This window comes from Dermacentor andersoni, chromosome 8 (genome assembly GCF_023375885.2).
Source record: "Dermacentor andersoni chromosome 8, qqDerAnde1_hic_scaffold, whole genome shotgun sequence".
In the NCBI taxonomy this organism is placed as follows: domain Eukaryota; kingdom Metazoa; phylum Arthropoda; class Arachnida; order Ixodida; family Ixodidae; genus Dermacentor; species Dermacentor andersoni.
In genome coordinates this window covers 124,775,185-124,803,093 of record NC_092821.1, presented here as the reverse complement: position 1 = coordinate 124,803,093, position 27,909 = coordinate 124,775,185, and the positions used below count along the sequence as shown (strand labels likewise).

The window sequence follows — 27,909 nt, the reverse complement described above, 5'->3', positions numbered from 1 at the left end:
ACCGAGATATCCACAAAGGCTGGGAGCAAGCCACGGGACTATATAGGAGCATATTGGTGCTACGTATGTGGCGTTTAGATTCCACCAGCCAATGACTATCGCGCGTGCCGCATAACTCGTTTCTAATACAACTGACATTTACTTACTGCAGCAATGGCTGTCGTTTCAGCTTCTAAGGAGGCATTCTTTAACCTTATCAAAACGTAGTTCGTCATTAGTGACATTTCTGAGAGCAGCGCTCATTCGTGAAGTCCGGATATTTCCTATTTGTTGTCATCTACGTGTTTCTCCGTTCTGTTCGTATTCAGTGATGCACTTATGCTTAGGATGGGCTTAGGCTCACTCGCGACTGGTAAAGAATACCTAGAATTTTGCTTGAAGTCACCTGCAGTGCAATACCTGACTGCGACAGAGCGAATTCATTGAGGTAAAAACATTCCTGGTGTCCTGCGTGTGAGGGCAAAACAACATGAGAGGGAAAACAAAACGTGCCATAGTGATGGCAGTGGAAATGAAACGCAAGCATGACGTTGTTTAGTGCCAGCTCAAAACCTTTTGGTAATACAGCGTATGCGCATTGCGATTTTCCTACTTTATCACTTCTTTGCTCTTCGAAATGTCTTCTGGTCCTCGCTGAAATGTCTCTTCTAGTCTCGCATTTGCCCGTGTGTATTCTTAGAACCTGCGCACAACAACAGCTTCTATTGTTGTATTTAATTGTTTCTTGCTATTTTATGCCGGTAAACATTCCCCCCCTTTCTTTAAAGAAGACCAACTGTTAGGGTATAGCTGCTATGGCATCTTATTCAGTGTGTGTTCAACCAGAACCCACGAGACGACAGAAAGACGGGGTGTTCTGAACAGCTGAAGGTTGTTGGCACGCGATCGATACACACTAATCCGTGAACAGTTACAGAGAAATAACACAACAATGTACGAAACTAATAAAGCTAGCGTCTCGCGCCGCTAACTATAAACAAACGGGTTTTGTGTTTGAATGGCTCTCTTCCTCCTCCTCATCATCATCAGCCTGGTTACGCCCACTGCAGGGCAAAGGCCTCTCCCATACTTCTCCAACTACCCCGGTCATGTACTAATTGTGGCCATGTTGTCCCTGCAAACTTCTTAATCTCATCCGCCCACCTAACTTTCTGCCGCCCTCTGCTGCGCTTCCCTTCTTTTGGAATCCATTCCGTAACTCTTAATGACCATTGGTTATCTTCCCTCCTCATTACATGTCCTGCCCATGCCCACTTCTTTTTCTTGATTTCAACTAAGATATCCTTAACTCGCGTTTGTTCCCTCACCCAATCTGCTTTTTTCTGATCCCTTAACGTTACACCTATCATTCGTCTTTCCACACCTCGTTGCGTCGTCCTCAATTTAACTGGAACCCTTTTCGTAAGCCTCCAGGTATCTGCCCCGTACGTGAGTACTGGTAAGACACAGCTGTTACATACTTTTCTCTTCAGGGATAATGGCAACCTGATGTTCATGATCTGAGAATGCCTGCCAAACGCACCCCAGCCCATTCTTATTCTTCTGATTATTTCAGTCTCATGATCCGGATCCGCAGTCACTACCTGTCCTAAGTAGGTGTATCCCTTACCACTTCTAGTGCCTCACTACCTATCGCAAACGGCTGTTCTCTTCCGAGGCTGTTAAACATTATTTCAGTTTCCTGCAGATTAAATTTTAGACCCACCCTTCGGCTTTGCCTCTCCAGGTCAGTGAGCATGCATTGCAGTTGGTCCCCTGAGTTACTAAGCAAGGTAGTATCATCAGCGAATCGCAAGTTACTAAGGTATTCTCCATTAACTCTTATCTCCAATTCTTCCCAATCTAGATCTCTGAATACCTCCTGTAAACACGCTGTGAATAGCATTGGAGAGATCGTATCTCTCTGCCTGACGGCTTTCTTTATTGGGATTTTGTTGCTTTCTTTATGGAGGACTACGGTGGCAGTGGAGCCGCTATAGATAACTTTCAGTATTTTTACATACGGCTCGTCTACACCCTGATTCCGCAATGCCTCCATGACTGCTGAGGTTCCAACTGAATCAAACGCTTTCTCGTAATCAATGAAAGCTATATAAAAGGGTTGGTTATATTCCGCACATTTCTCTATCACCTGAATAATAGTGTGAATATGGTCTATTGTTGAGTAACCTTTACGGAATCCTGCCTGGTCCTTTGGTTGACAGAAGTCTAAGGTATTCCTGATTCTATTTGCGATTACCTTAGTAAATACTTTGTAGGCAACGGACAGTAAGCTGATCGGTCTATAATTTTTCAAGTCTTTGGCGTCCCCTTTCTTATGGATTAGGATTATGCTAGCGTTCTTCCAAGATTCCGGTACGTTCGAGGTCATGAGGCATTGTGTATATAGGGCGGCTAACCTTTCTAGGACAGTGTTCCCACCATCCTTCAGCAAATCTGCTGTTACCTGATCCTCCCCAGCTGCCTTCCCCCTTTGCATAGCTCCCAAGGCTTTCGTTACTTCTTCCGGCGTTACTTGTGGGATTTCAAATTCCTCTAGACTATTCTCTCTTCCATTATCGTCCTGAGTGCCACTGATACTGTATAAATCTCTATGGAACTCCTCAACCACTTGAACGATCTCATCCATATTATTAAAAATATTGCCGGCTTTGTCTCTTAACGCATACATCTGATTCTTGCCTATTCCTAGTTTCTTCTTCACTGCTAGGCTTCCTCCGTTCCTGTGAGCATGTTCAATTCTATCCATATTATACTTCCTTATGTCAGTTGTCTTATGCTTGTTGATGAACTTGGAAAGTTCTGCCAGTTCTATTCTAGCTATAGGGTTAGAGGCTTTCATACATTGGCGTTTCTTGATCAGATCATTCGTCTCCTGCGATAGCTTACCGGCATCCTGTCTAACGGAGTTGCCACCGACTTCTATTGCAGACTCCTTAATGATGCCCATAAGATTGTCGTTCATTGCTTCAACAATAAGGTCCTCTTCCTGAGTTAAAGCCGAATACCTCTTCTGTAGCTTGATCCGGAAATCCTCTAGTTTCTCTCTTACCGCTAACTCATTGATTGGCTTCTGATGTACCAGTTTCTTCCGTTCCCTTCTCAAGTATAGGCTAATTCGAGTTCTTACCATCCTATGGTCACTGCAGCGCACCTTGCCGGGCACGTTCACACTTTGTATGATGTCAGGGTGAGCGCAGAGTATGAAGTCTATTTCATTTCTAGTCTCGTCATTCGGGCTCCTCCACGTCCACTTTCGGCTATCCCGCTTGCGGAAGGAGGTATTCATTATCCGCATCTTATCCTGTTCTGCAAAGTCTACTAATAACTCTCCCCTGCTATTCCTAGTGCCTATACCATATTCGCCCACTGCCTTGTCTCCAGCCTGCTTCTTGCCTACCTTGGCATTGAAGTCGCCCATAAGTACAGTGTATTTTGTTTTGACGTTACCTATCGCCGATTCCACGTCTTCATAGAAGCTTTCGACTTCCTGGTCATCATGACTGGATGTAGGGGCGTACACCTGTACGACTTTCAATTTGTACCTCTTATTAAGGTTCACCACAAGACCTGCCACCCTCTCGTTAATGCTATAGAATTCCTGTACATTACCAGCTATATTCTTATTAATCAGGAATACGACTCCTAGTTCTCGCCTCTCTGCTAAGCCCCAGTAGCACAGGACGTGCCCGCTTTTTAGCGCTGTATATGCTTCATTTGTCCTCCTAACTTCACTGAGCCCTATTATATCCCATTTACTGCCCTCTAATTCCTCCAATAGCACTTCTAGACTCGCCTCACTAGACAACGTTTTAGCGTTAAACGTTGCCAGGTTCAGTTTGCAATGGCGGCCTGTCCGTGGGAATACATGGGACTAAAGGGGACGCTAAATAAACAAGCTATTCAGCTATATTTACTGTAGCTGCATCAGTAATTTATGCTTCTAGACTACCGAAACAGCAACTCCTACTGTGAGAGGGGGCTTGGTAAGCCATAAAAAACGCGAAAACGAAAGAACGGGGCCGAGTGACGCTACCTTGAAGTTATCCCACCAGTTCGTCGTGAGTTCACCTGTTTTGACAGCATCTACATGGGCCTTCTTAGTTTTTTATTGGTAAAAATACCTTATATTACATTCTAAAGAAGCCAAAGCTTGTACTTAGCGATTAGTTAAGTGATACTCCACCATTCTGGCCAAATGGCCCTTCCATGTTTTTTGTGGCGCATTGCAGGTCAGCGCGTTTATCGCCTGAGTAAATGCCATGTCAAAGGAACGGATGCATTGTCAGATTCCGTGGTCAACATTTCAAGCAACACAGGCAAGAAGCGAGCTTCGGTATAGCGAGCTAAGCGTTATGTATAAGTGTGTGCACCATTGATGTGGCGTCGGTGGCAGCCAGATAAAAAAAAATCCATTATTCGTCAAGCTCGACCACGTTGTTTCTAGTTTTCGCTGACGTTCTGAAGAAGCGAAATGTCATCACATCACAGCATTGTAAGCTAAGCGTATAGAAGAACCTTCACCTTCGCGAAGCTAAGCAAATTCTGTCTTAGATGGCACGCAATGTGTCTTGGCGACAAAGTGTGTCTTGCGTACTGCAAGCGGGCACCGTGGACCCACTTCATCCTGCAGTGCGCCCGCGACTAAAAGCAGGTGACGCTGCCCGCACACTCTAGCTAGAATTACTGTATACGCCCCCACAGGAAGCGTAATTGCGCATTTGATTTCCGTTCACCGCTCTCACTTTCATAGGCCAAGCGCGACCAAGTGGTTCAAAAAGCAATCATGCAGCGCGTTGAACACTAAAGCACAGATAAACACAGTCGGTGATGGCAGGACGACCGCGTCAGAATAGTTCGACGCTTTCCTTGATGGCCAATTCCAGACAACTGCTGCCAAAGTTCGCACGTCACTTTCTTTTCCGTTTGATGCGAAAGTTGCACTATATATTTTTTTCTATCTTGGTCTCGCTACCATTTGCTGATAGGAATGTCTTTCGACAAATGTCGCCACCCTATTGTTCGTAGCGAAAGATCCACCCTTAGAATATGCCTCAGCGCATGGAACTAGATATTTCTGTTCGTTCAGAAGTAATCGAACGACTGTCGTAACTCACACGTGTTTAACTTCGCCGTAAAGTGGTCTTCGAGTGCCCCAAATAAGGCGTGTTGACTGCGCTGGTCGACCACGATCCCTGATGTCGAGATGACTTTGGCTCCCGCGAATCTGCCGAGTGGATTTTCTTACAAGCTTGGCTCACTTTGCGAGGAAGGTGTCAGACTTGCGCGCAACATATATGCTCCCCGTGCGATATGCTCCCGGTATATGCTCCCCGTGGGAGCATATACCGGGTGCGTTCTTTAGTCCATACAAAAAAAAAAAAAATCGCCTGTGACAGATAGTGTAATTGTAGCCGTTGAGCAGGATTTCTCGATGCGACCAACATCCGTCGCACGAGAAATCAAATGCATATTCAACAAACTTTTTTTTAAAAAATCACAAATTAAATTCCCAAGTACTCAGTTTAGGAACTGGTTTAGTTTAGTTTAGTTTAAATATTGCAATTTACGAATCGTAGTTGTTCAGTTTGCAAGACATGTCGCATCGCTTGACACAACTTCTAAGGATCCCTACTGAAAGAAAAACCGTACTCACCACAACTCCCATATAGTCGTACAAAAACATCATATGAGATATGGGAAAAAACGGGTTTTTAATTACAATCCTATATGCTTCGTATCGAATTACGGGACACAGGAGTTGAGACATATTTTTTTTGTAGTCGTAAGGGTTTCTCGAAATGGGGAAGGGGGGGGGGGGGGGGGGGGGGCGTGAAACTTGCGGTCGGAACGCGCTATTGTTCCACTTACTTTTTCCAAAGCGCTGTTTTATACATTGAAGCACAAAAGCAACTGGAACGCCCATGTATTGTGCCGCATATATTGGGAACGAATATGTAGAAACTCGTGTCATCCTGAAAATTCCTTCCAAGTGGAACAAATTTTCAGGGTAACAACCTCCGGCTTCAATTTGTAAATTACAATATGTGCCATAAAGTGACTAATTCAAATGTTAATTAGCGAAATTTTATGAATTAGTCGATTGTGCATGTCAATTTCTCATGCAAGTAATATCCGCTTCTTCGACTAATTAATCCAGCTCAATGACAAGAATTATGCTATCGTCCCAGCTGATATTTAAAGATTATGTTTGATCTAAAAAAAAGCATCCGGTAAAGTAATTCCTGCTGACCAGTCGTTGTGGTAATAGCCGTGCAAGAATCGTGTTAAAGGTTGTTGCACTTAGAGTGCTTTTTACGTCTACGAGCCTCGGCATCGCTTATAGCATTTTTTTCTGTTTCTCTGATCATCATCAGAGTTTTATTTTTTATTGATAATCGCACCGGCCTTGCTTCAAGGTTGGCCGGCATTCTGTATAGCAAATGCAATAATCGGAGGTTCGCAATTCAAGGTTTTACGTTTTCAGCAGTAATTAGGATAGTACGTACGCTTTACAATGTCGCTTATTGTAAGAGCAAGTTTAAAAAGATTCAGAAACAAATAAAGATTGTTTGGTTACCTTTCAAAAAGTGCTCGCGAGTAGTGTACTTGATGAGCTCACAGAAAACTGAAGCCAGGAGTTTCGTGTAGACTTCATATGTAACACAAGGTATCGAAGAAACACGAAGAAGGTCGATGAACATTTATTTGAGTTGATTCAATAAAATTGTGCGCTGCGCTGCTGTAGCAGCGGTGAGTAATGATGAAAAAAGTATTCTTCTCTGCTCATGCTTTATTTATAAGAGCGTAGTAGTCTTCCAGTACCATCTTAGCTCCTTTGTCGGCGATCATCATGACGGCCGCATTAATATTTCCGGCTGGGATTCTGGGCATCACTGAAGCGTCCATGACTCTCACGTTGCTAACATTTCTCACCCTGCATGACAATAAAAATAGTCGTCAATACATTCGTTTAATATGAGTTAGGAAGGGGACGCAGATGTTGTATAACGGAAACTCAGCATACAAACCAATATTTAAGTGGGCAAATGTCTATTTTTCTGAGCCTTGTGTTCAACCTGCTGTCAACTGGGGACCACTTCACCGTCCGTAAAAGTACGATTGGGGCCACTTGGTTATGCATGTTTGGATGTACGAGTTGTTATGCATTGGAATAAACCGGACAAAATACACAAAATGTCTTTAAACGATATCCTTACGAGACTGTATTTTTCTGACCTTCAGCGCCTCACGTTTGTGGCAATGGTCTGCGTACTACAGAGCCAAAATACCGCCAGAGAAAATCAAGAAAAACTAATTTTCCGCCATGGTGAGCCTTAACTGAATTTCAGCTGTCAGAGACCTCTGTGGGGCTTGTGTCTCCCGACATGACAGCTCGGTAAGACATGACATGACAGACGTGGTACGACGCGGCAAAACGCGTTGAAGTGTTCATGGAGCCACGTCTAAAGCCTTGGTGACTACTGCTCCAGCGTGTCTTCAGTCATCCTCATTCCGCAGTTTTCAAAACACGCGTAAATTCACATGGGCGTGCTCTTCTTCCTTTGTGTTGTATATAAGGGCCATCCTGGATGTTCTTCAGTGAAAGCGCGGAGCCTGAACACATGCAATTGCTACAAAATGCAAAAAAAAATAAAGCAAGCAAATTTATTTTTAATATAGGTTAAGAGAGCCAGGACACTAACCTGAGCCGAGCCCTAGCTAACGCAGCGTGTAGGCCGTTCTCCTGATTGGATGGCAATTGGTTTCACTTTTAAACATTGGTAACAAAAAACGTAGAAGAACCGCTGACTCACTTTAGTCTCGAGTCGACGACTGAATCCTTGTGCTCACCCATAGAGCATGTGCAACAGACGTGTTGTCCAGGGAAAGCAGCCTGCCGGACGAAGCATTCTATGTACTCCCGTGACCAAATGGTGTGATTCTCGCAGTTTGGGTAAGACCCGTTCCAGATTTGAGCACCAATGTTTTTCATGGCAGTCGTGTTGAAGAGCTGCATCACTTTAAGGGTACCTGGAGAGGTATTAGTGCGGAAGAATGCAAAAAGAGCAATCAATTCATTAAAGTCGGTTCGCTTGCGTTTCCAACGTTGGCTAAGCTGTATCTACGAATAAAACATACTGAAGAATATACTAGGTTTATGAACTACCACTCAGCACCGAGTTCATGTTTGTCACCTTGACTGCCCCTAATATAATTTTTTTATCTCTCCAATGCATTCTAGCAAGAATACATTCTATTGAAAAAGTATATGTTATGTTTGTTTGCTTTTACCTCACCTACATCACTGACTAATAGTTGCCTTAACCACGAGAATTTTAATGCGTTTTAGATTGTTAAAAACATTTCGTCTCACTCCCTCTTTAGTGTAGACCGCTGTTAACAGTGAACACGAATTACGAAAATTTCGAATACAGACGTCAAGGTACACTGGTATCAAACTCCACAAGCAATCACCAAAACGATCTCTTTTCTTTACTCCACCAAGCAGAATTTTAAATTTGTTTTACTACAGGAGTCACCTTCTCTACGTCTACGTGCTTGTGTGTGTGTATGTGTGTGTGTGTGCGTGTCGGCCCGCGGCGCTGCCCTTTCAAGAGGCGGCACCAATTGGGCCACAGGTGAGACACAAAGGGCGCCATTGTGGGGCCAAGCGCCTCGCCTGGCTCGAGGAGTCTGCCAGAGATGCGGACAGCTTTTGCGCGCACGCACGCATACAGAGCGGCCCTGTAGTCTTTATACAGCGCAAAGCCTCGCAAAAAAGGCGGCGCCGCTCGTTTCTGAAGTGTGCAACACTCGCCCCCACTTCGCTTCAGCCATCGCGCTATAAAGCCGTGGCTGTCTGCCGCCACGAGAGGTCTTATCGCACGGCGGCCCGCTCCGCAAAGCGTTAACGGAGTTGCGCGGGCGCAAACTATAGAAGGCCGTATTTCCGCTGCTCGGCTCTCTCTCTCTCTCTCTCTATATATATATATATATATATATATATATATATATATATATATATATATATATATATATATATATTATATATATATATCTGCTCGAGCACACGACGGTACGCGCCGCGATGTACGAACTGCTCGAGCGCACGATCGTGCGCGCCGCGACGGCAGTGGTCTTTCGACATACCGCCAAACGGCGGGCCTCCTGCAATCTTTGTTGACTGCATACCGCTAAACTGATGCAATGGATATGAGCTCGCACGTACGTGCGAATCGCGCTGTAGCGCGAGCTTGTGCCCTTCGTGCGCGTCTGTGTTGCTTTCCTGGAGTATTCGTAACTGTTATTCTTGTACTTTATAGAATTTTTAAATTACTCCCCCCTCGATTCATTAGGAAAGTTCTATGAAAATACTTTCGTGTTGCAATGTGATGTTGTGGTGCCAATTTCATTCTGTGTCTATTCTGTGTTTATTCTCGCCTCTAAAGTAATGATTGTGAAATGTCCTTCTAGGAAACAGATGAGAAAATACTCATGTTTTATAGTATTTTATGTTTACTTCCCAAAGCTGTAAAAAGGGGCAACGAGTTCGCTATATTTTCAGTCGCATTGTGTGTCTCATTTTTCACCAATCATTATCATTTGGTGAACAACCTAAGGACTGGAAGATCGCTAAGGTCTTTCCGCTTTTCAAACCTTGTCACAGGCACTCTCCTGGTGAATATCGACCTATTTCAGCAACATGAATATGCCGCAAATTGTTTGAGCATGTTATAGCTTTTCACATATTTTTAAGCGTCAGTTGTTAAACTATATTGGACAAGTTTGAACGTAAGCAGTAAGGCTTTAAATAAGGTCCGTAAAGAGCTTATATGACCGGCTCAATCGACGAGTAAAACGCGGGATTCCTCGGTTTGATACAGATCACAGTAAGCTGCTTAACACCCGGCTGGAGTGCAAGTGTTCAATTACTTCCTTGGGCGACGTACGTAAATACAAAATTGCGGCATATCCCTAATCATTGTGGAGGTTAGGTGTGGAAATTAGTTCGTTCTCAAGCTGGTCAGTTGTAAACGATCGCTATGTTGCCAATGTGGGAAAAAATTCCTAATTTTCGCGCACATCAAAGCAAGGTAGAAATACATCACATGAAGATAGATGGAAGCCCAAAGTGACAAACAAATTATTATTAGTGGTCACTGGATCTAACCTTTCGATAAGCGAACTTGTTTTCATCAGGCAACCAACCGCTTTCCTTAGCATCATTTTCATGAACACGTATCTCGCTCTCCTGCACACTGAACGAGGGAAAGGGGGGAACAAGCTAGTGCACAGAGCGTGACAAGGCAAGTAGAAGTGTACATGGGACTGTTGCATGAACAATCAAAGATGCTTCTCAAAATAAACGACAGCTTGTTCGGTCCGCAGAAATAAAATGGGCGCACTACTGACACCAACGAAGTATGCTGCTGACTTTCATAGCGCTGTTTGAGGATGGCAGCGCAAAATATCGTCGACGTGCTTTTAATACAGCCGACATAACAGCCAGACGATGGTGGCCTGACGACGACGGCGGGTGACAATTGCACGGTGTCGACGGAAATAATGACGCCGCGACGACGACAGCACCCTTACCAAGACGGTATGACGGCAACGGAATCACCACGTGGTGACCACGATGAGATAGCAACGGCTGCGCACCACCGCTCTCTTTTCCGTTTGTTTAATCCTCGGGGATCCAGCGACCATTCACTTCGAAATTGTGTTGTCCCCATGCACTGTGCTAGAGAAGATGTGCTGAACCGGCAACATGATATAGTGCATCTTGACAACAGAAAGGCAGCGGGCTTTGACGGGGATCGCGGCCTCGAAACCCCGAGACACGGTGTCACAGGCGGTGGCGATGATGATGATTTATTGGCATCCTCTTTGAAAGGGTGCGATGACAAATAGTCACCTTGCCTTCTTGAGTAACTAAGATATGCTATACATATACTTCTCATTCTAGCGTTTTTTGTATACATCTCCTTAGTATATTTTTCTTCCTCAAAACTTCCATGTCTGCCTTGTACCACTACCTATGCCTGTAACACACCAGGTCGTATCAACCTCTTCTGTCTTTTCTTCCCCAACAATATTCTTAATGTCTCTTGATTACCTCGACTGCTGACCGGTTGAAACTTCCGTCTACTTTGAGCCAAACTTTTGTGGAAGGCGTACGTTACCTACGGGTGTCACTGGGTGAATCCCTTCGCATTCCACTAGGATGTGCTAAGTGGTCTCCGGATTTTTGCTGCAGCACGCACATACCTTATTTAGTTGAGAATATTTGCTCAGGTATGTTTTTGTCCCTAGGCACCCAGCTCGAGCCGTATTTTTTCTTCTAATTTCGTTCTTCTCTTTCTTGTGGAGAAAGGCGACACAGCGCTCACTTGTACTCAAAACTCATTTGTACAAACACATGTAGGGCTAAGAGTAAAATTAAATATACAGATGTTGTAGAAGTTAGATATATATATGAAGCTTACACAATGGAATAAATTGAGTGTGATAATAAATTAGCAAGGCCCAGCTTTGAAATAAAAATATAATATAATCACGTAATAAATTAGGACAGATTATCTGGTACGTCTCTGGTTAACCAGATGTAAGACAGCAAAAAGTTGTAAGCTGATAGTTACATTTGTGCCGTCACTGCAGTGAATTGATACAAGAGTTCCCTGTGAAATATTTATACCTGTTAGTTAGAGTGTAATTAACTCTGACTTTCTGCACCTGCTCTACGCGCCAGCTTAGTCTCTTCCTCCTGCCCCCTAGAGGTTGTGCGGCAGCCAGCTACGCCTATTTAAACACTGTTACGAAAGCAACTTGTCGGCACCAGCCAGTTAGACAAGGAGCTTCAGCTCAACGTTGATTCTGTAAACAAAAGCGCCTCTGATATACGAATTCAGCAGAGCATCTATAAAGGGGGCTATTACAAAAAAATAAAATTGCTGGTAATTTGATAAGCCCTCACGCAATAACTCACAGGTAAGCATCTATTTTTACTCAAAACCGAGTATGCTGTTGTGTCAAAGCAAATGCGGCACACTACCGTAATAGGCAGTCGTGTAATGAAAATGTACAAAATGCGGTAAAGTAAATAAACACTATGCTGTGTTTTACCGCTCGGTCTCTTATGTGACAACATTACGTCGTGACAACAATGTTACGTCATCGTATGGCGACATAGCAGTGGCGACGCCGTTATGGAGACGCGTGTATTCACTTGAGGCACCCACCGTTTACAATTCTGTCGACATCCTCTTGCTCAGACAAAAATTTTAGGTCGATGAGTGGCGATGCGTTCGGGTCCGTGTTGTTGAGCTTGACGCTGCCACGAGACTTTGGTCGCACCATGCCTACGGCGTTCATGAAGCCAGTTTTGTTGAACATCGGCCTGTAGTATTTATCATACGTCTGACGAAAAAACACGAACAAGTTATTGATAAAGCGTATGCTTCTCTCCACTGAAACTATCATATTCCTAAAGTTTAGCAAGCATAGGTTATGGAGACATGAAACCGATAATCATACCCGTCGCTGCCCTGGAAAGAAAATGTTTGAAGCTTACCAGTTTGTGAGTTTTTTCACGGCGGAACTACTATATTTTTACACTAACAGCACTCTAATGATAGACCCTTGGGGCACACCACATTCTACGTTATTGATCTGAGACTTCGCAACATCTATAACTGCATAATGCGTTTTGATAATATACGAAGTTAGTATATGCTGGCGGTGGTGTCGGGCATGCCTGGTTAAAAGGTGCCTCACCTATGGTGAAGGGTTGAAGGCTAGCCTTTTGTTAATTAGTCGGTTAAGAAGTTTATGTCCTTCCTCCTCTTTTACAGTGAGGGAATTTAGTGAAGTTCATTAGTACCGATGGTGAGTCAAATTAGAGGACTAGTTATACGCAAACCGAACAGCTTGTCTGAATTCTTCCAAGACTATAAATATTAGGATGAGTGTGTGGGACCAGGGAATGAGGAATCTCAACATAAAGTACCGACGTATGCTGGTTTCCTCTTTCAACATATTACGACCGTAAAACGCATTACAGCAGAGTCTTGAAGCAGCAGAAGTAGCTACGGTGCGGCGATCCGTGAACCACTCAGCATGTATGTTCGATGAGTCCCTATGACGAGCGGTGGCTTTTCCGGGGCACGCTGCCCAGTTATCCCGTTTGATGTTAATTGAGGTTCTTGATAATGTGTAGACGTGGAAGGTGTGCCTCGCGAGACGAAGCTTTGATGCGACGAAGGCCACAGAAATGTGCGTGCAGTTATGGCGATAGTGTATCGCCATAAGTGCAAAGGTGCTAGTCCACGCAGGCATACTCTAATTTTGGCTGGACAGTTGTGGAATAGGCGACTAGTCTGACACCAGAAAGCGCTTTGAGAGCGCAGCTCTTATGCGCCGGTTCCTGTGGCGAGCGTCGGCGTCATTTCTAACCGAGCGAACGAGCACAGCGAGTGATGAAAGAGCGAACGCGGAGCTCCGCAGCGGGGGATGAAAGACGCGAGGAGTCAAGCGGAGGCGAAGGGTGTCGTGGAACCATGAGGCGGAGAGCGGAGGAGGAGGCTATGTCAAAAGGGTGACAAGAAAAGTATAACGTGGCGGCAATGGCTACGATATAGTAGCACGCATCGTCTGGGAGGTCTGTCTGCCGCGGCTGCTGCGAATCGTGCCCACGCGTCACCCACGCGCTGGCTCTCGCGATTTCTCGATTAGGGAGGCAGTCGCGCCACACTTCGCTCCGCTGAGAACGTGCCGCACGAGACGGATTGTCCGCGCCAGCGAATATATCGCGAAATGAAAGCACGTATAAAGCTATGCTCAATTTTCTCATTAAGGAGTATCTCAATCGTCGGTGAATTTTTAAGTTGTACTTAAAGAAGACACACAGCTTTCGAAAGGCGAAACTGCGTATGTTGCTGATATGAAGATTCCAGGATAGGTTTCTAGTAGGGTAACGCCTAAGTACTTGTCATTAGTCAGTGAGCGGGGAACAGGCTACATTATAAGTATGTAAAAGTGGTGCCCCTTTTTTTTCTTTTCTTTTGATAACGGGGAGGAATACACTTTTTTTTATTATCGATTCTTCGTGATTGTGTGCGCTAGTGAGAATGTTAGTTACACCTGTGTTAAAGTCATCCTGATGACTATTCTTGGTTCTATTGCTTGGATACACTCCGCATTGTAGTCGTTCCCAGACGACACTTGGCATATTAAGATCACCAACTAAAAGCATTTTACTGTTTGCATACTGATGCTTATGTGCTCCCAATTTACCTAAATAACTGGGTGATGCATCTAGTAGTCTGTATCGCACACCGAATATAAGTGTGGCTCCAACAAGACAGTTTTGTGCATAGGCACTCCAATTCAGGTAAATTGTGGATCAAAGCAGCACCAAACTGCTCTTTAATAACTCCATTTCCTCCATTTGATCAATCTTTGCGTAAAAAAAGTATATTATGGCGGGAAAATATGAAAGTACCCACGAAGTGGCCTGTATATAACGCATGTATACTGACCATGTATGTTCAGCTCTGTTCTGCGTAACAAAAGATATCTTCATACGTAAAACCTGCCCATATAATGTCGGCTCACAGGCATCTCTAAAGCACACCCATCTGTTAATGGAATCGCGAATTACATTAATCAAATTCTTTGATTTACCTTATTTTCTTTGATTTAGCCACTAAGTACATGCAACTGGGTTACTTGGCCACTCCCCCAGAATGGGCATGCCCCACTACATACGATTCTTACCTAAAACTCACTTATATCTTTAAAACGCACACACCGACTGGCTTATAGGATTATATTTCACAAATTTTTTATTGACTCTGGTTTTCTTGATTTAGCTTTTCGGCGTGCGCCACTAAGGGTATGTCTGTTCTTAGCCAGTCCTTCAAAATGGCTACGTCCCACTATGGGACAAGAGGCACAGAATCCTTAAATGTTGCTTGATACCGGTGTTGTACTTTTGTGTGCATACACCTGTCACCACCAAATTGTACTCATCATAATTAGCTGTAAAGCACTTCATTAACCTTTACTTAAACTTCACTACGCATAGATTCGATCATGTGCGTTGGATCTGCATATCTTTTGACGCCGCAGTTGTGCCTCTCACTGTGGCGTCTCTCATAGCCTCTCACTGGTTTCGGGCACCGAACCTCACTATTCAATAAAATAATTGATAATTTTTATTGTCTTTTATTGCGTGTAAATTTTTTGCGCTCGAACGCGGTTGCGCGTAAGAGCTGCTGCATTATAGCGCGGCTTACCTCATTCGAAACGTACGGTGACTTTGCGATTTGTGGGTCTGGAAAAATATCCGCAAGTTCCAGCTCTATGTCGGGGTAGTCCTCAAGTTCACTCGAACCCACGTCGCTATTTGTGAACAGCAGTACTTCGAAGGTACCCGGTATGGTGAGAAGTCCTGCGTTGGCAATGGAAAATTCTTCTGAGCTTCTGAACAGAAATAGTTCGTAGCAATGGTCTGATAAAAGTACAGCGAAAAGCACTGCTGATATTTTATTTGAGAGAAAGAAGTTTTGAGCAAAATGGTGCACATTGAGAGCACGTGTGGTTTAAACGTTTTTCGATGGCAAGGAGCCTAAAAGAGGTGCACAGTACTAAATACTAAGCAGAGTAGAGAGAAAGGCTCACTTTTATTCCTTCGTTTTTTTTCTTTAGTTCAAGGGCTCCCTTGCGGCCTATTATTATCTTCAAACACATGTATGTAGGCCTGCTTCCTACATAAACTGCAGAAACGCTGTGTGGAACTTGTTATTTAATAACTATGTATACTCTCCAGGCGGGTCTTTTCGTCGAGGTGTTGTTTTATGCACTTTCTCTTACCTAGTTGTTGTCCCTGGACAGAGTCACTGACTTACCGCGGATGGTAGCATAGACTGCAGATGCGGGATTGGATCATTTATGGTGATTGCGTAGTCAGCGGATACTTGCCTGGTATCAAAGAATGATTTGTGGCCAGCACTTGAAGCGGCAAGCGTATGTGCGAGTGCGGCAGTGTACTCGTACACGCGCGGAAATTTAAGTTTCAAAACTTAATTGACTGATATAATCCTAAAAATAATGGCTCCGCCTTTAGGTGGCGCCGGCTTCTCCGCCGCTGCATGGCAAACAAGAAAATTACATCACAAAAAGCTAAGGGGCCAGTAGCGCACTTCAAAATATGTATATGCCCGTCTCTTCGCAGCTATTAGCATGCACACTCTTTCGATATCAAGCATAAGCACTTCATATAGCCAGGCACCAAAGCGTCAAAGCTGTAAAACTGTCATGGCGTACGTTACACCACCAAACGCTGTTGGGCTCGTGCGCAACTGATGGCAACAGTGTGACCGATGCTCTATATATTATACTGACTTCAGCTGAGTGCTCTCCTTTGCCGTCTGCTACGCTCCAGCTGAAATATTCACACTTTCATTCGTTTGCTCCAGCTCAAGCTTCGTGTCTGGGCAGCATGAAGCTCTGCACTCACTGTCTGTACTTTTTTTTTAAAACAAGTACATTTCTTTAGTTCTTACGGCCGTTTTCCGGACTTTCACCGCCGATAGAAAGGCGCCGATGCTAAGGGCGCTTACCGTTGCGCAAGACCATTGAGGCGTCTGAAAGTTTACATGCTTCCGCATGTTTTTCACATAGCCCGTTAACTCCCTCGAATAAATTCGTAGCATTGATAATAAATATTCAGTTGGTAGCCACCGCTTGTGCTTGTCAATTGTCTCGTCCACATTTAACCTTCGCACTGTACACGGACGATAATTTGCATGGTGTGCTTCCCGCGTACGTCATTGCGGTACATGCTATGAACATCCTGATGGGGCACCGCAGACAACGGAGACACAAGGAAAGAAAAACACAGGACAGCGCTGTGCATTCATACAGCGTTGTCCTGTATTTGTATAATTTTATGTATATTTATGATTGTATGTATTTGTATGTGTACGAGTAATCATAACAGCGCTGCCCTGTTCTTTTCCCTCCTTCTATCTTCGTCGTTTGCTCTGCCCCATCAAGATGTTCAACCATTACCAACCAACTTGCCCAAATTTCGATTCGTCTACTTGAGTGGCATTGCGCACCGCGCCCAGTTGCACGTGCTCGCCAACTGGCGATAGCATCTTCTGTAAGGTCTGCTCCCGCTCTCGCCTTGTGAACGAGAAAGTTGAGGAATCTAACGCAACTTGCGGCGCGCTTCGCATTAGTTCGTGTATATCATGGCTCGCGTGCTAGGCGTCAAGGAGCCTTGCATAGCTTGCTGTGTGATATATTCCACAGCCACGTTGAACATGTGGGCGTTGAAGCCCACATGCCGTAAGGTGTTCCTGGTCCTCACACTGCAGTAGCCGGCCATGGGCCCCACTCTGGTATGGACTGCGGTTGTCAATGGTCCTGTGGTGGGTGGAAGGAACCTAGGCAACGTCGGTAAAGACAGCGCCGAGAGCACTGTCACATCAATTGACTAAAGCTGCTCGTTGAAGGACGTGGGTCTCCTTACTTGCCTTTGACGTGATAGGCTTATTTACCAGGATCCTTTCATCTTCACGGGTTAGAATTTTCTGATGTATACTCGGGAATTTATGAAACATAGATGTGTATAACTGGAGCAGCTGACATCCGGATTCGGTCCATATATATATATATGTATATATATATATATATATATATATATATATATATATATATATATATATATATATGGAAGAAACATACGGAACATACGAAAGAAACTTTGGGATAGTCAAAACCAGACCGTGACATTTTCTTTTGACAAGCTTGACAATAACAAATGCGCATATGACGAAGACAATGATAAAGTACCGATGCAAAAAAAAAAACGACACAGAAACAAACCGCCGAATAACCCGCCGAGCCGCACAAGCCGCACAATCAAAAGATTAACATTGATAAATGTAAACGCCCGCAGTGTCCTATGCAAAACAGAAGCCTAGGAAAGCGTCGACCCTCGGAAGAATATTGTCGCGGTAGACGTCGCCTAAGCGTCGGCGTTAGATTCTCTGCGAGCTGTCACTGTTCTCGGTGGCATGAACGTCCGTACCATCATCCCGATGGGAAAAGAGACTACTACAGGCGTCATATATGACATTGATGCGGCCATCTCAGGCGAGTATTTACCACTTTTGATAAAGCCTGCCAATCATGGGACCCACATACTACAGGTGGCTCGTCTCGGAACTTCCAGATGCGTGAAAATTGCCTTTAGAGGTGACTGCCTTCCATCGCATGTGAAGGTAGGTCATTTTCGACATGCTGTCCGGCCCTTTGTTCCCAAGCCGCTTCAGTGCAGAAACTGTCAGAAATTCGGCCACGTGAGCGCCGTCTGTGGAAAGTCTGCTATATGTTCCCGCTGTGCAGCACAACACTCTGCAGGCAACTGCCAGGCAAAAACTTATAAGTGTCCGAACTGTCAAGGGCCCCACGATGCCTCATCAAAGGATTGTCCTAGAGTTAAGCGAGAACTCTCCATCTTGAAGAAAATGGTGAGGGACCGGTCGACTCATCGTGGAGCAGCTGCTGACGTCAGGCGACGTCGTTCTCGTCGCAGACGCTCATCAAGGAATTCTGCTCTCCGCACAAAGAATACGCGTGCCGCACAGCCTCTTGCTGTTGAATCTGCTCCAACCTCAGTGCAGAATGTTTCCAAACCGTGTATAGATAACGGAGCATCTGAAAAGACTGCCGTGGATGAGGAATGGCCACCACTGCCAAGGATAAGCCCTGTGGAAAAACCCCAACAAGGAAAGGCACCACAATGCTCCACCCCTCACCCAGATGAGCTGACAGAGCATGACCGCCGAATTGTAACAATGCTCAAGTCTTTGATAATTGCGATTCGCACGCTTGTGGGCAACTCGAATACGGCAACAGCTCGAAGCGCAGTGCAAGTGTTGGATGCCCTGAGCCCAGTGCTTGCAAATCTTGCATAATCACAATGGCTCTTCCACTGCCTTCACTCCGTGATGAAGTGCGTAGCGCGACGATTTTCCAGTGGAATGCCAGAGGACTTAAATCACGGATTTCATGTTTCCGCCAATACGTTTTCACGAACCGATTTCCTGTAGTGGTAATATGTGAACCGAACGTGTCAAAAGCGCTAAGACTCTCTGGATACGAAGCCTTTATGGCGTCGACGTGCGGGCAATCCAGCAAAGTAATTGTTTACATCCGTACAGAACTGACTTACATCCCCCACTCAGTGCAGCCTCATGATGGAAACCAATACGTGTGTCTCCGCATTACAAAGAATAAAGTGGCCTTCACCCTTATCGGCGCCTACATATCCCCATATAGTCGGTTCGACGGTGACCGATTGCGAGACATCCTGACGGCGACTACTGGACCCTGGATTATCACGGGAGACGTTAATGCTCATCACTTGGCTTGGGGAAGCTCCAGAATAGATTCCAGGGGCCGGAAAATTGTGGAATTTGCTTCCGACCACGAATTTAGCATTACGAACGATGGCAGTCCGACGTACTTGCGTGGTTCGAACTATAGCAGTTGCTTAGACTTGACCTTGGTGTCACGGCAACTTGGTCAAAATGTTCGATGGTTCTCTGACATCGAGACTCATGGTAGTGACCATATTCCCACCTACTTAAGTATCACTGGATTTGGAAGCTTCTCCTCTTGTACTTCCCGACAAGCATATATAAGGTGGTCAACGTATAAGACAAAGGTGGAAGAGGCATGCAAAGAACGATTTACCGGCACCATTGAAAACCTTATTACAAGTGTACTGGAATCGTCTAAGTACACATTTACATCCACTAAAAAACGTACGGATTTTGACATGGAACTTGAGCGACTTCGAACGATTCGCAGAAGAGCCGAGAGGCGATACAGGCGCACGAAATCAATTCATGACCTTAGAGTCGCTCGACGTATACAGAAGAAAATCCAACGTCGTATGGACAGGTTGGAGGAACAACGCTGGAAGACGTTCTGCGAATCACTTGACCCCCGCAAGCCACTGTCTATCATATGGAGGACGGTGCGCGGCCTTGGCTCGTCTTCACAGCAACGACACCCATTTTCAGCCCTAGCCCTCCATCAAGGCCGCTCACAGGTCGATATAGCCGAAGATTTCTGTGTGAAGACTGCGGGCAGTGTGGTCACCATCAATAGTGAAATTCTGGGTGAGGTTCATGCGACACGCTTCCCAGAATTGAATGTGTCCTTCTCACTTGAGGAATTGGACGCTGCTCTGGCCTCATGCAGGCGCTCATCGTCGCCAGGACCAGACGGCATCACCTACGCTGCTTTATGCCACCTAGGTGAAGATGGCCGAAGCAGACTGCTGGAATGTTATAACCAGTCATGGAATGATGGCGTCGTTCCTGAGCGGTGGAAGTCCAGCCGCTTGATACCACTCCTGAAGCCTGGAAAGTCGCCACTTGACCTAGCGTTCTACCGAACCATTGCGCTGTCCAGCTGTGTTGGGAAGGTCATGGAAAGAATGATTCTCACCCGCCTAGAATGGTATCTTAAGCGCCACAACGTATACCCCGATGCCATGGCTGGTTTTAGAAGAGGCCGTTCCTCTATTGACAACGTCATCGACCTAGTATCGTCTGTACAACAGGAAAAACACCACAAGCGTATATCGGTTGCGCTATTCCTCGACGTGAAAAGCGCCTATGATAATGTAACGCATGAAGCCATCCTTGATGCCCTGGAAAATAATGGAATAGGTGGACGCATGTTTCGGTGGATTCGGAGCTATCTATTCAAACGATCCTTCTTTGTGCACACTGCAGATGGCCGAACTGCTGACCATTACACTTACCGCGGCGTCCCTCAGGGTGGGGTTCTTAGCCCCACTTTGTTCAACCTTGCAATCCTTGGCCTTGTCGACGTTCTACCACATACAGTAAACCTTTCCATATATGCCGACGACATATGCATATGGGCCTCGGCAGTTACACGTCTCCAGGTGCGTGCAAGGCTCCAAAAAGCAGTGACCCTAACATCATCGTACCTGCGTGCGCAAGGCCTCAGCATTTCGACCGAGAAGTGCGCCTTAGTCACCTTTACCCACAAGCCCATGACCTGGTACCCCATTTCTATTGACCACCAACCAATTTTCTACGCAAAAACTCACCGATTCTTAGGCGTTATTATAGACAGAGACCTTTCATGGAGCCCCCACATCACATATTTGAAGAAGAGGCTTACTTCTATCTCCCATATACTAAGGTTTCTTGCCGGTAAAACGTGGGGCACATCCGTGGCATCTATGCTTCAACTATACAAAACGCTCTTCCTGGGATACTTGCGATACAGCACACCAGTGCTGTCCAATGCTAACAAAACTAACATCCATGTCCTACAGAGCATTCAAGGCCAAGCCCTTCGAACATGTCTGGGGCTACCTCGAAATGCTTCAACTGTGGCAACAATTGCCACCGCGAGAGACCACCCAATAAGGACCTACATAGATATCGACGCACTCCGGGTGCATGTTCGCCATATATCCAGAGTCCCTGACCACCATCTCGCTCGCTTGCCTGAGAAAAGACCCAGGGCAGCGTTCTCCAGATCAATTGCGGCTAACCGGCACTCTTTGTCTTTGAGGCACTCACCCGCAACAAGAACGCCGTCCCCTATGTGGTGCTTGAAGAAGCCTCCAGTGTACCTTGCTGTTCCAGGAATAGTGAAGAAAGCTAGCCTGACCACCTCGGCTCTCAAGCAGATCACACTGGAACTTCTGCATTGTTCATACGCTAACCGAATTCATGTTTACACGGATGGTTCCGTTTCGGAAAATTCTACGGGCGCCGTTGTTCTACCATCTCAATCGGTCGTCATCAAGTTTAAGACATCACACGTAACGACATCTACAGGCTCTGAACTGGCCGCTCTTCGCGCTGCTGTCGAATACATTGAAAAAGAACCGCCCAACAAATGGGCAATATTTTGTGACTCGAAAGCAGCCCTCCAGAGCTTGCGAAGTTTACGACGTGGCAAATATGAACAGCTGGTGTCACAAATCAACGAAACCTGCCATTGCGCTTCTGAAAGAGGACATGATATCATATTTCAGTGGCTGCGGGGTGGAGGAGTGGCCTTACTGATAAAAAACTGTCTTCGCTTTGTCCTTCTTCCCGAGGTGGACAGCGCTGAAGCCGTTTTCTGCAAACGTTTGTGCGACGGGACGTCAATTGTAACCGGTTGCGTTTATCGGAGCCCTTACTCTGACAGTGCCTTTTGACAGTGACATGCCTTTCAGCAATTCAAGAATATATGCAGCGTCATGTCCATCACTCCAGGATTATAACTGCGGGCGACTTTAACCTTGCTGACATAGACTGGCCCACAATGCACCACACATTGTGCCTCACAATGCCTCACAGGTGCTAATAGACTTAATGCTAAATTTTAACCTACATCAAATTGTCACTCGTCCTACCCGCGTTGAAAGCTCAACAAAAGATATCCTCTACCTCATATTTCTTAGCAACCATTTTTCTACAAGTACAAATGGACATCATTGAAGGGATATCAGATCACAGTATACCTATGTGCACATTCCAGCTTGATCATTGTATTACTACCCTGTCTAGAGTAAAAAGTTTTTTTAACGTGCATAAAGCAGATGCCGCCAGCATACTAACTTATCTGTCGCATGAATTCGATTCCTTTTTTGGAAAAAGCATCTCGGGAATCTACTGATGTAGATGCATTGTGGCTACATTTTAACAGCATTGTCCTGCACTGTATAACTAATTATATTCCAATGCAAAAGAAAAAAACAGCACCTTAAGAATCCATAGATCACACGCAAAGTCATCCATGCTAAACGGCGCGCAAAACGGCTTCGTAAGGCGGACAAGAATAACCCAAAACCATCTACAACCTTGGAGTTAAAATCTGCAGTTATGCATTTCAAGCAGAAACTAAAAGATTCGAAACAATACTACTACAGTGTCACTCTTGCTAGCTTCCTAAAAGATAACCCACGAAGATTCTGGAAACATCTGCGCAGTACCGAGCAGACAACCAAACTAACTGAAGAAGAAAGAACTGCTACGGCAAATAACTATAACGATTTCTTCAAGTCAGTCTTCACGGAAGACAATGGTACACGTCCCCCTCTTCCACCATCATGTACCTCAGTGCTTGATCCCTTAATAATAACGGACGCCAGAATCCACAATCTTCTTCTCAACATTGACCCTAAGAAAGCAAACGGCCCTGACGAAATTCCAAACGAATTCCTAAAAAAATATGCTGAGTGGTGCAGTATATATCTGGGACAGATTTTTCGTAAGTCACTAGCAACTACTAATCTATCACACGACTGGAAAAAGGCTAAAATAATACCGATCCACAAGAAAGGAGACAAAAATAATGTTGCCAATTTCAGACCCATATCTCTCACCAGCACTTCATGAAAAATACTAGAACACATCATTCTCAAACACATGATAGTGTTTCTAGAACGCGAAAACATCCTATCGCCTCACCAGCACGGTTTTTGATCTGGCTTATCAACCATCACTCAACTAACAGAGGTAGTTCATGACCTTGCTCTTAGTATTAATAATTGTTCTCAAATTGACATGATTTTACTTGACTTATCTAAAGCTTTTGATTGCGTGAGTTACACTAAGCTAATTGCAAAAATGGAGCAAGCCATCGGGAAGGGAGAAGTTTCTGCTTGGATAACAGCTTTTCTAACATGCCGCTTATAATTTGTTATGTTTGACTAAATGCCATCTGATGTCGTTCCTGTCACATCTGGAGTACCGCAAGGCTCGGTACACGGGCCGCTGTTATTTGTGATCTTCATTAACGATATAACCAATAATATATCGTGCAACATCAAACTCTTCGTGGATGATTGCGTGATATATAATGAAATTAACAGCCATAACGACCATCTCGATCTTTCTAGTTCCCTTAACACGCTAGCCGAGTGGTGCTCCCAGTGGCAAATGTCTATTAACGTCAATTAATCAGTGGCAATGACAGTAACAAGAAAAAAGCAACCCACTCATTTCACCTACATCGTTAATGGCACACCTCTTTCGATGGTTGAGCAACATAAATATTTAGGGATAACGCTGACATCAAACCTCAATTGGGAAAGACACATAAATAATATTACAACTACTGCACTGTGAAAGCTATTTTATCTAAAAAGACACCTAAAGATAGCCCCAACGAACATTAAACTCGTGGCCTACAAAATATTTGTGAGACCTATTTTTGAATATGCTAACACAATTTGGTTTCCTTACACAGCAACTAACATAGCTAAACTTGCCGTACAAAGAAAAGCCGCAAGGTTCATTCACAGCAAATATCGTTCTACTGACTCACCTTCACGTCTCTTAGCTTCCTCAGGCATCAACACATTATCGACAAGAGCAAAACAAGGTCGACTAAAATTCCTGTTTCAAATTCTGCACCGTCAGTATAAAATTTATATCACCCAGTACATTTCATATTCGCAATCTAGAATAACACGGCATCAACACCAGCATACGCTAACCGAGTATTCCTTTTATAATGACGCATTCATGTGCTCATTCTTTCCTCGGGTAATCAGAGAATGGAATGAACTTAACTCGTCATTACCAGCGACAAAACTCTTTATCCCTGTTCATTTCACAGCTGGATCTCATCACAAGAGATTATTAACGACTTCTAATGTTTGTTCCTTATTCTCTTTATGTTAAACTGACAGTACTTAGAAAAAAAATTGTATACACTTGTTTGTTCCCAAATATTTTACGTTTTTGCTTTGTCTATGATGTGCCCCGGTTGTTGTTCATTTTATTCTGCATTGCTTAGTGTTCTATTGCATACCTTATCTACCTTATCTTTTGTATTGTGTGGAATATCGTTGCTTTTTCATTCTTTATGTAGCTCGCACGTGTATTTATGTACGGAAAAGAAAGTGTTCATACCCGGCTGCTAGGGTCGCGGCTGAGAGGGGCAGTATTGTAAAATAAAATAAATAATATATATATATATATACTCGAGGTCTATCGCGATTATGGTTTGTTTCTTGAATGATGGCGTCGATTGAAGGACGATCTCAGAAACGGTGGAGTTCTGTTCACGTATGTCTATGACGATCTTTTAGGGCATAAACTGATTCGTCTTAAAATGCGGAATTTACGATTGAAGAAGGTGACCTGATGCGCACATAATACCCATAGGTACAACAGCGGTATGAAAACTGAAATCAGCATCTATAAGAAGCCCTTACGCGTGCCAGTCACTATTTTTTCTCTCTTCGCGCTACACACAATTAGCCGAGAACGATACGCGCCTGACCCTAGATTGGACCCCAGCCCTTGAAGACAAGCCCCAGCAAAAACAATAGGTGGGCGCGCTACTCGCCTTTGTTATCAAATTCTGCTCTCCTTCCGTCATTGAGCATCGCTAAAGAGGTATTTATAAATGTAAAGCGTCCAAAGTTTCTGCGATCTCACGAACAAGTGCTTTTTTTCCCCTAAACGTTGGCGTCGTGCTTGAACAATCTCAGTATGATCTAAATTGTCCTTACCTGTATGATTTTGCATGTACTCTGCAATGCTCTGATTTATGTTGCGTAGTCCTATTTCATCATTTGTGGTAGTTACAACGAGGCCAAGAAAAATTATGTGATCCATGAGTCCCACACCCACTGGAAGGCCTGGTACCACAGGAGTGATCTGCAAAGGAACCTCACTTATTTGCACTGTTCTCATCCCAATGTAGTCGCGAACCATTTTAGAAACAATTTCAGAGTGTTTTAGCTAAGCAGATTGACAAACCTCTCCACTCAATCGCCGAGTGAAAATACTGACAGGCATGTGGAGAATGAGAGCCACTGTCCATTAAGTTAGATCAGGGAATAGTGCGGCGCCTTGCTTTGTCCCATATTTCTTATTATTATTTGCTCTAACTGATCATATTCTGTGATATTAATATACGGCATAAGTAGTACAGAAAGCCGTTGCAAAGTTAGAGAACCATCAGGTAAAACAGTAAACTTATTGCTAATAGAGTTCGTCGAAGACTGAGGCATGCTTACTAGTGCGAGGAGGAAACAAAAACTTAAGAAAAAGGGAGCAGGAAGGAAGAGCGCTCAGCCCTTGCTCTGTTACTTCCTACTCCTTTCTTCGTAGGCATTTGTTTCCTCGTTGCGCTAGTACGCAGAGTCCTGTTCAATTTAACTAATAAAACTTGTTACGCATGGCGAGACATGGGAAATAAAAATATATATTTTTTGAATAGATCATTATCGTTTTATTAAAGGCTTTAGCATCAACATCCCACAATTACCAACTACATGTTCAGCTTACCCACTAGTCATCGTGTGTTACACTTAGCATTTAAATAGTATGCTACAACCGTTCTCTGTGATTTCTCGACCACGAAGCTCGTGTGACAGGATGTCCACTTCCTCAAAATTTTACTGGCATTGCGAGTGGCTAAGCCTCGCTGCACGAGTCATCCAGGATGCGTTGCCATGGATAAGCGACGGTAAAACGAGCGCGAAATTTAAACACATAAATTTACTTTGGGCAAACCGACCGAGACAAACACCTTTTAATGGCTTTGTTATTATTATGTATTATTACCAAAGCGTAAAACACGAAAGTGCGTAAAGAGATCACGAGCATAATATGTATTTTATAAGCACTATTTGCTCTAGCCACAACAACAATATGCCGCTGAAAACACGCGTTATTCACGTCAGAAAAGAGCGAAACTAAAGAATGATGCCAGAAGCGCGCCCGAGTTCAGTATGCAAGAAAAATGCTGTTGGCTCCTGCAGTGCCCTGACCCTAATTCTTCTATATGAAGAAAGTAAAATTCGCTTCTGATGCGGTAACCATCTGAGCCTTGTTATTTATTTATTTTTTCTGACTCTCCACGTTCTGGAGTTCTACGCTTGGCACGTGCGTATATAGGCAGGTAGGATTATGTGCCAACTTGTCTGTAAACATTTAACAAGCTCTATGAAAATGTTCTCGAAATAAAAGGAAGCGTCTTTTGAATTAGCCAAAGGTATCCTTTTTCTCTCGAAATAATTATTTCATTACACTACTGGGGGGGCAAGCTGGATTACTGTTGTCGCTTGCCTATAGCGGTCATCGCGGCAGCATCGTATTTCAATGTTCAACCGAGTCATTCATTATATTATCTCAACCTCTAATCACATTATCGTTCTCAGAAATGGAAATGTTAGCCAATCTATAGTAATTCTATAAAAAACCAATTGTTCAGACGATACAATTAACTATTTTCCTGCATTCTTCAGCATTGTCATGTATTTCGCTAGAATAGCAGCTTGGGCTTGTTCGTTTTGCATCCTTTGCGCTGTTACTAGCAGGATTGTCATGTGGACGTTCATGATGTTTTTTATATTCTTCAGGTGGATTTCACGCATTATATATTTTTTTCTGCAAAAGCACTTTTTGTTTTATTTTATGCGCTGAAACTTTACAGACGTCGCACAACATAGATTTGGGTCGTAAGGGCATACACTCACGTTGCTTTTATTCAGCTCCTCTTCGGGTCCGATTCCCGACAGCATGAGCAGCTTTGGAGAGTTGATGGCTCCCGCAGAGAGGATCACCTCGAAGCCGACACTTACATTCATTTCTACGCCGTTTTTGGTGAAGACAACGTGAGTGGCTCGTTTATTCTCGTCAAAAATTAGCTGTGCGCACCAAGAGAAAAAGATAAGAAAAGACGGTTAAAATAACTAGTCATATGCATATGATGGTTACTCACTGAAGGCGTACGCTTTCCTTATTCTCTAATCTGACATGCCTGCCTTCCCTGTATTCTGGTTCCTAACCTAACTGACATGTATTATTCACATCACCACGA

The 27,909-nt window shown here is 44.3% G+C and overlaps 1 protein-coding gene across 1 annotated transcript in view; it reads right to left on the bottom strand.

The window, feature by feature from the left end:
• Positions 1–6,688: 6,688 nt before the first annotated feature.
• The window catches only part of LOC129383395 (glucose dehydrogenase [FAD, quinone]-like), a 30,891-nt gene continuing 9,670 nt past the window's right edge, over positions 6,689–27,909 (bottom strand). Inside the window, exons 4-9 of the mRNA XM_055067945.2 lie at positions 27,566–27,736; positions 25,592–25,739; positions 15,303–15,457; positions 12,246–12,423; positions 7,818–8,034; positions 6,689–6,937 (exon numbers count right to left, since the gene is read on the bottom strand). Coding sequence (XP_054923920.2) covers positions 6,787–6,937; positions 7,818–8,034; positions 12,246–12,423; positions 15,303–15,457; positions 25,592–25,739; positions 27,566–27,736 — 1,020 coding nt within the window. The 3' untranslated portion in view covers positions 6,689–6,786. The remainder of the gene's footprint in view (positions 6,938–7,817; positions 8,035–12,245; positions 12,424–15,302; positions 15,458–25,591; positions 25,740–27,565; positions 27,737–27,909) is intronic.